Genomic DNA, 8639 nt, shown 5'->3' with positions numbered 1-8639 from the left:
TGCTGGAGAGTGAGATCAAGAGCTGAATTTGTACTGGAGGAAGTTGTGTATATACAAGAGGTGTATATAGTTCCTTAGTCCCTAACAATTTCTGCAATCAACTGGGCATCTCATAACTACCCTATCCCCATCCAAGTTTAATCTCCTCAATAAAAATATAAAAAAAGTTCATGAACTGTTTTCTGTCTGAGAGTGACTAAAAATTGTGTGCCTGGCTGGGCAGGGTGACAGACGGACTACAATTACAAGCAGCCCCTATGGGGATACCGCTACATATAAAAGATTTTTTATAGGGTTCTAATACACTTTAAGACCCCTTGCACATGGAGCTTTTCAAGAGCAGTGCATCTAACTTGACTTTCTAGTGTGCCCAGGAAGGACAGTGTCCAGCCATGCAGGTAGCCTTTCCAAGTCTAAGGCAGGCTGCGGCTGGATAGGGCTGAATGAGGTACTGAGTGGTACCTGTGTTTGGGCTCTGTGTATTCAGGGATGAAGGTCTCTGAATGCAGGTCTTCTGCTATCTGTGTAAGGGTGACACGTGATTGGACAGATGCTGGCACCAGCTGTATCAATCCCACCCTGCTTTTCTTGAGTACCCACCTACCTGCCTTTGTAGCCACCATCTTGGACATAGGCCGGCTAATGACATCCCTGGCCAGAGACCTAAATAATCAGAATTAATGTCACCAATCTTGTGCTCCATTGAGAATTAAAAGTCCTTCTGCCATGGTGGAGGATGGGACCTGTAGTTTTAACAGATTTCTGTATAAATGCGGGGGTAAGTGGAAGTGATACAGGAAGTTAAATAAACACATAGAGTTTTCCAGGGGCCTTGCTATTGCCCTAAAATACCCTTGGCACCTCAACTAGTGTCAATTAAAGGAAGCAAATAAAAAATCATTATAACCTAATACCTCCAACCCCTGAGGCTTTTAAGGGACTTCCAGTGGCAGGATGGACCAGCATTTACCCTAGGGCTGTGTCCTTGGGGCACCATACAACAATGACTCTATACAGACTCAAACTCTCTGCTATGCAGTATATGTGTCTTCAAGCCGTAACCAGCATTATGTAATACCTTAAGCAGGGATTGGATAGCTCAATTATTTATCCTAGATGAGTTTCCATCTTAGCTTCCTTCCACACTGGTAAGGCCAGCTTCGGGCAAAAAAACACATTGTGTGACACTTAACTGAAAATGAAGCCTTCCAGCAGCCCGCTGTCGCCACTGAAGGTGCTCCCATCTAAACCCGGACATTTGCGGACTCCGGCTTTATGAGTGGCTGGAGCCATGATGATGCCACTCCCACATGTGCAGGAGCCGCCGTTTACGGTACTGGCCTGGATGGCCGTTCCTTCATAGCGCATGCACCGGTGACATCAGCGGCGCATCTACAGTAAATACATCCAGTACAGTGCATGTTTAGAAGATATTTACAGTACCTATGGGTAAGCCTTATTATAGGCTTACCTGTTGGAAAAATTATGCATGGGAGTTTGCTCCCACTTTAAGGCAGGGTGGCTACAATAGTTTGAAATTAAACCAGGATTAAACTTGAAAAATACAATTAACTGGGGACAGACATACAGTCCCTGCTGAATTGCCTAATTTTGATCCAACTATGGCCAGCTTAACACTTCTTGGGATTGATTTGTTATATTTTACACCTTAGGTATACACTGCATATACACCTCTACTTTTGAGTAAGCATAAGTCTAAGCATATTATATCAGTATTATCTCCTCTTATTCACAAGAACTATTGATTAACTTTACATAATTGGTATAGTTTTCTCCATTAGCTGTCCAGTGTCTGATATATCAATGCTTTCCTAGTAACAGTTTGCAAGTAACCATATAGCCTTTACTGTGCACGTGATCCTGTACCAACCAACACACTTTCCATCCAGGACAGCTAACTGTTGTTTTCCCCTATAACTCTATAAAAATCATCACAGCTTATCAATGTATTGACAGTGTTTCAATAATATTTGAAAGCCACGTTACAGAATCAGTTATGTGTTTATGGTTTTATTGCCCATTAGTCAAGACTGACTTGTTACGTGAGCTTGTTGGAAGAATAATTAGCGGAGATTATCAATCTTCATGGACCATTTCCCATGCATGTAAGAGAAAAAAAAAGAAGGGTTGGCTGATTCAGATGCCTAATACTTGGCTTAGAGTTGCCTGTTCAACTCATCACAGATGCTGTTCAACATACAGTTCTAAGAACGCTCAGCTCTACCTTGGAAGAACCAACAGAATTATCCTGTTCATAGGCTGAAGAGGTTTTGTTGAAGGCTGACCTCTTCTTGGGATTATTATTTTTTTATATTTTACGTTGTAGGTTTACAAGCTAATCAGAGGAAAGATGTCTTCATCCAAGGATTTCTTGGCCTACCGTTGACACCTATAAGATGATCCTGCAGACCCTATCGCTGACAGTTTACATTATGACCATGTTTTTGGGACTGCCTTCAAATCTTCTAGTCTTTTACATTTTCTGCAAGAAGGCTCATAGCAGACTGACCCCAAATCTCATCTACATGATTAATCTTTGCATCACCGACCTTGTGTTTATAATGTTTTTACCCATAAAAATTATGGAAACTTTCTTCTCTGGATGGACCCTTCCAGAGATCTTATGTCCAATGTACAACTTTGTCCACTTTAGCACGATCTACACAAGTGTTTTGTTCCTCATTGCTGTAAGCGTTGGTCGGTACCTGAGTGTGGCTTTCCCAATTAAGTACAAGATCTACAAGAGACCCATATATTCTTTCTTCATTTGCGTTATCCTGTGGGCCCTTGTGTTTCTCCATGTGTCTTTTGTGTTCATTTTGGAGACCACCCAGAATGGCTATCTTGAATTGTTTCTTTCCAAAGTAAACAATAAAGTGGTTTGTTATGAAAATTTTACACCTAGTCAGCTGGATTTGATCATACCAGTAAGACTGGAGTATTCAATTGTCCTTTTCTTCCTTCCTCTGGGCATTACTATATTTTGCTACACTCGTTGCATTCAGATACTGATGAGATGCTGCATGCACACCAAGCACAAGAAGAAAGCCATTTGTGTTGCAGTCACAACTGTGACTGTTTTCATAGTATGCTTTGCCCCTTATAATATTTCACATATAGCGGGCTTCGTTAACCATGAAAGTGTATCGTGGCGCAAAGTGGCACTCCTGCCCAGCACCTGCAATGCCTTTCTGGACCCCCTCATTTTCTACTTCTTGTCATCGACAGTTGATAAAGGATTTTACCAAGCCTGGAAGTCTTTGTGGCAAAAATACAGCATGTCAAAGAGAAAGCTCTCGTTTGTTTTTGGAAAGGAACCTCCAGACCACACAGAGACACCAGCTATAATAACTATATCTTCAGCTCTATAGATAGGATAGGTAGAAATCAGAACATACAAGGTAGAATGTATACTTAACATATTTTTCATTAAGTGTTTGTGGCTATTCATAAGAGCTGTATTGCTTAAAATTTAATTATGCCCGATAGTGTACCTAAAGCGATACCACCATTATTGGACACTAAGCTTGCCCATCATAGACGCGAGCCAATCTCTCTTTAAGATGGGCAATCTCAGTGGTCAGTGGAACATTCTATAGTATGCAGAAGGGGGCAGGATCAGCTTCTTTGCCAGGGTGGATTTTTCAGTAATCTTCATGGTAGAGTGTCTCCAGGATTTGGGGCACCTGAGTTCTCAAAAACAAATCTGAGCTGGCAGACAGATACCAGGAGCTACCTATTATGTGCTAACAGTGGTATTCTATAAACATCAATGTCACTTTAGGTTCACTTTTATTTTAAAATAAACTATTACTGAAAGAACCAACAGTAGACGCCATTTGTTGACCTGCTTCTTAAAATTCGAATTTCCTGGCTGCTCAAAATTCTAGAGTCATTGTCGAGAAACAAGCATGCAATTTAAGCAAATGATTCCCTATAATTATATTTTTACTGGGTCAATGACTTGCATTAAAACATCATCTCCATTAGATTGGCATGAAAGCCAGGAAATGAACATTTTCATTAAGAGAGGTTAGTTTATGCATTTCTTTCAGTACAAGCATTCTTTAAAGTGATTCTGTAGGCAAAACTTTTTTTTCGATCTTGAATAGAGTGAGGAAGGGTTAAACCACCTGTCAAGTTTTTATTGCAGTCTGTGTCTCCATTGGAGAGATTATTCACTCCATTTGAATTGGTGACCATTTCCTAAAAAGAAAGTGAGGGGAAATCCAAAATGTTTTAGTTCTCCCCAGAATAGTTAAGGGGAGATTTTGCACTTAGAGGATAACTGTATAAGAGGGGAAATTTCCTCTGACTCCCTTTTACACCTTTACACAAACACAAAATTTCCCAATAGATACAAAGACCACAAAAAAATAAACTGAAAAACACTGTTGGGGGATGGGATCAAAGAGTTGCCACTGTGTAACAGGAAATGCTGGAAACATTGATCTTCATGGCAGGATCACAAGTGATTTTAACTAACCTCTTCAGATTTTAAGATATAAAAAAATTACCTTTGAATGGACATAACATGTTAAAAGCTTGTATCATATTTTAGTGATTGGGTATACATAAGTATCCTCTAATACTTGTGATATCTTAGACATGCATAACTGCAGAAGTTATGGGAAAATATATGTAATAAAGCCACTTAATGAAAGTGAAGTAATAGCTAATATTAGTGATAATCAATAGGCAACAGATTTATTTGCCAATCAATATCACTTTGATGGCGTTGCAGGCATCAGGCCAAAGAGAAATCTTACAGGCAGTCATTGAGTGGTTTGAATTGTGTTAATAACAGATTAAGCAGGAAATGTCTTGATTTGTGTGTTGATTTTAAACATTATTAGCTTATTTTTAAGGTGCGACTGTAAATTGTAAATAGGAATTATATAGAGATCATATTTTATTGTACAAAGTACACAGCTATGTAAAATTGATCCAATATAAAGAAAATGTTCTATATAAAAAAGTTTCACTTACTGTATATACAGTATCTCACAAAAGTGAGTACACCCCTCACATTTTTGAAAATATTTTATTATATCTTTTCATGTGACAACACTGAAGAAATTACACTTTGCTACAATATAGTGCGTGAACAGCTTGTATAACAGTGTAAATTTGCTGTCCCCTCAAAATAATTCAACACAGAGCCATTAATGTCTAAACTGGCAACAAAAGTGAGTACGCCCCTAAGTGAAAATGTCAAAATTGGACTCAATTAGCCATTTTCCCTACCCAGTGTCACGTGACTCATTAGTGTTACAAGGTATGAACGGGGAGCAGGTGTGTTAGTTAAATTTGGTGTTTTCTCTCTCACACTCTCATACTGGTCACTGTAAATTCAACATGGCACCTCATGGCAAAGAACTCTCAGGATCTGAAAAAAAAAGAAGTGTTGCTCTACATAAAGATGGCCGAGGCTAAAAGAAGATTGCCAAGACCCTGAAACTGAGCTGCAGCGCGGTAGCCAAGACCATACAGTGGTTTGACAGGACAGGTTCTACTCCAAACAGGCCTCGCCATGGTCGACCAAAGAATTTAAGTGCATGTGCTCAGTGTCCTTATTAGAGGTTGTCTTTGGGAAATAGATGTATGCGTGCTGCCAGTATTACTGCAGAGGTTGAAGGGGTGGGGGTCAGCCTTTCAGTGCTCAGACCATACGCTGCACACTGCATCAAATTGGTCTGCATGGCCGTCATCCTGGAAGGAAGCCTCTTCTAAAGATGATGCACAAGAAAGCCTGCTAACAGTTTGCCGAAGACAAGCAGACTAAGGACATGGATTACTGGAACCATGTCCTGTGGTCTGATGAGACCAAGATAAACGTATTTGGTTCAGATGGTGTCAAGCGTGTGTGGGGGCGGAAACCAGGTGAGGAGTACAAAGACAAGTGTTTCTTGCCTACAGTCAAGCATGGTTGTGGGAGTGTCACGGTCTGGGGCTGCATGAGTGCTGCCGGCACTAGGATGCTACAGTTCATTGAGGAAACCATGAATGCCAACATGTACTTTGACATACTAAAGCAGAGCGTGATCCCCTCCCTTTGGAGACTGGGCAGCAGGGCAGTATTCAAACATGATAATGACCCCATCCACACCTCCATGAAGGCCATTGCTTTGCTAAAGAAGCTGAGGGTAAAGGTGATGGACTGGCCAAGCATGTCTCCGGATCTAAACCCTATTGAGCATCTGTGGGGCATTCTCAAATGGAAGGTGGAGGAGCGCAAGGTCCACCAGCTCTGTGATATTGTCATGGAGGAGTGGAAGCTCTGGTGAACTCCATGCCCAAGAAGGTTAAGGCAGTGCGGGAAAATAATGGTGGCCACAAAAAATATTGCACATTTTCACTTAGGGATGTATGCACTTTTGTTGCCAGCGGTTTAAACATTAATGACTGTGTGTTGAATTATTTTGAAGGGACAGCAAATTTACAATGTTCTACATGCTGTACACTACATTACAAGTAGCAAAGTGTCATTTCTTCAGTGTTATCACATGAAAAGATATAATAAAATATTTCCAAAAATGTGAGAGTGTACTCACTTTTGTGAGATACTGTATATACCAGTAAAGACAGGTAAGAATTGACAGAGCACCATTATAAAAGGGGGAAAAGCAGCCTATGCATAAAGAGCAGTGTCAGTTTTTCTAAAAATTAAATCTATTGATATTTTGGGAATTTTAATCTTAAATATTCCACTCCTCTTTAATCCCTCTCTTCCCTTATTCCTTCATTCCTTCTCCCTTTATTCGTCCTGCCTTTTCTACCCCTTTTTTTTCTCTCTCCCTTTTATCTTTTCATCTTTCCTTCCATCCTTGCTTCCTTTCTTCCATCTGTCCTTCCTCCCACCCTTCCTTTACTTTCTTTGAGTATGCCTTTCTTTCCCTTCCTTCCTTATTACTTGCTTACTACCTTCCTTCCTTCATTCCTTCCATCAGTGCTTCCTTCTCTCCTCCTTCCTCCTCTCTATCCTTACTTCTCTACTTATGCTTCCTTCCTCTATACTTCCTTGCTTCTTTGTCGCTCTTCTTTTTTCTCTCCTTCCTTCCTTCCATCGTTTGATGATCTTTCGATCATACCTTCAATCTTTTAGTTCTCCATACCGTCCTTTCCCCTTTCTGTCCTTCCCCTTTCATCCTCCCCTCCTTCCATCCATCAGTAACCTCCTTTGCTTTTTCCTTCTCTCCTACCTTCCTTCCATTCCTATATCTTGCATTTCATCCATCCTCCCTTGCTTCCCTCCTCATTCCTTCCTTCTCTGTGTCCTTCATTCTCTACCCCATTACCTTTTATTCTCAACCTTCCTTTCTTGCTTCCTTCTTTCCTCTTTTTCCCTCCCATCTTCCTTCTTTCCGCTCTTCTCATTTTACTGCCTTCCTTCTTTTCTGCCAACCTTTCTTATCCCCTTGCCTCCATCTGTTCTTCCTCCCCCCCCCACCTCCTGTCTTTCTTCTGTACTTCCTTCTCTTTTCCTTCTTCCTTTTCTCACTCACTCCCTTTTTACCTTTCCTATGTATCCTTCCCTAAGTTATGTGATCACAGCGTTCTACCTGCTCTTTTCCTTTGGTGTCACTGCCCGCCCATCTTCCCATAAATCCCTGTAGATCATGTACAGAGAACTTGTTTAATGGTCTGTTGCTAATTTGTTAAGTCAAGTCAGTGAAAACCTATCAATGAAATTGCGATTCGCAGAACGGACGATGAGCAATATATAGAGGACAAAGTCCTTTCGTTACCCCTTCAAGGAATATATTTTACTACCATTTCTATCCCCTTCTTTTCAGATGATGAGGAAACAATTGTGATCACATTGCATTCTATGAGTTCTGTAAAATATTTCTGTAAAGTAAAGTTTTGTGACAAATCTTTGCTATAGCAGTGTGTGTCTGATTCTATTCCAAGCTAAAAAAAACACACACAGAAGCTAATCCTTGTTAACATGATTTGTTTTCATTCCTTTGCTGAATATTCAGAGGTACAAGACACTGTGCAAATAAACAGCATGCCTGTACTGGATAGTTTGTTCAGCCACCATGCCCCCCAACCAACCACAGCCCGCCTCCAGCACACACCCCTCCCAATTATGCTGTGCAATAGTCAGCCCGCCACAAGGGTCACTGTGACTTGAAGAGCTCTTGCTGTAGACTCATCACAGCAACTTTGCTAGAGACTTGCTATGCAAATTTGATACAAATGGGGAAAGTGTCAACTAGAACGTGTGCTTCAAGTGCTCTGCAAGTGTAAAACTTGCCAGTGAAAATATGCAGCAAGTTAACAAGACTTACAATTCAACACTGCCACAAATGTATGGCAAGTTATCCTTGCTATCTGGGTGGGCAGAGATTGGTGTCAGTGGATGGTGCCAGCCAGTAGAGCAGTACATGTGTCAGTAGGGTGAAGTTTGGTGTCAGTAGAGCAGAGGACAATGTCAGGAAGGCAGACATTTTTTTCAGTAGGGCAGTCAGGGCTCAAGTCCTGCGGGAAAGCATGGGAACGGAGTTCCTGTACTCTTTCCACAACTGGAACTCAGTTTTGCGTTAGCAGCCGTGTGCTGCAAGACTTTTAAGTATGCGAGCTGTGTGGCAGGTGCTACACCAGCAGCCGCC

At 41.1% G+C, this 8639-nt stretch overlaps 1 protein-coding gene across 1 annotated transcript; it reads left to right on the top strand.

Moving 5' to 3' along the window:
• Positions 1-2396: 2396 nt before the first annotated feature.
• On the top strand, positions 2397-3392 carry LOC143933202 (free fatty acid receptor 2-like). Its single transcript, XM_077456116.1, has one exon. The coding sequence runs from the start codon at positions 2418-2420 to the stop codon at positions 3390-3392; it is 975 nt and encodes a 324-aa protein (XP_077312242.1). The 5' UTR covers positions 2397-2417.
• The last annotated feature ends 5247 nt before the right edge of the window (positions 3393-8639 follow it).

Source organism: Lithobates pipiens, unplaced genomic scaffold (assembly GCF_037356315.1).
Source record: "Lithobates pipiens isolate NorthernLeopardFrog02 unplaced genomic scaffold, aLitPip1_a1.2 Scaffold_27, whole genome shotgun sequence".
NCBI classification, from domain to species: Eukaryota; Metazoa; Chordata; class Amphibia; order Anura; family Ranidae; genus Lithobates; species Lithobates pipiens.
This window is presented reverse-complemented; position numbering and strand designations above follow the sequence as displayed.

Bases quoted from the DNA above. Each gene is read 5' to 3' on its own strand.
- LOC143933202 (XM_077456116.1), top strand. From the start codon at position 2,418: ATGATCCTGCAGACCCTATCGCTGACAGTTTACATTATGACCATGTTT.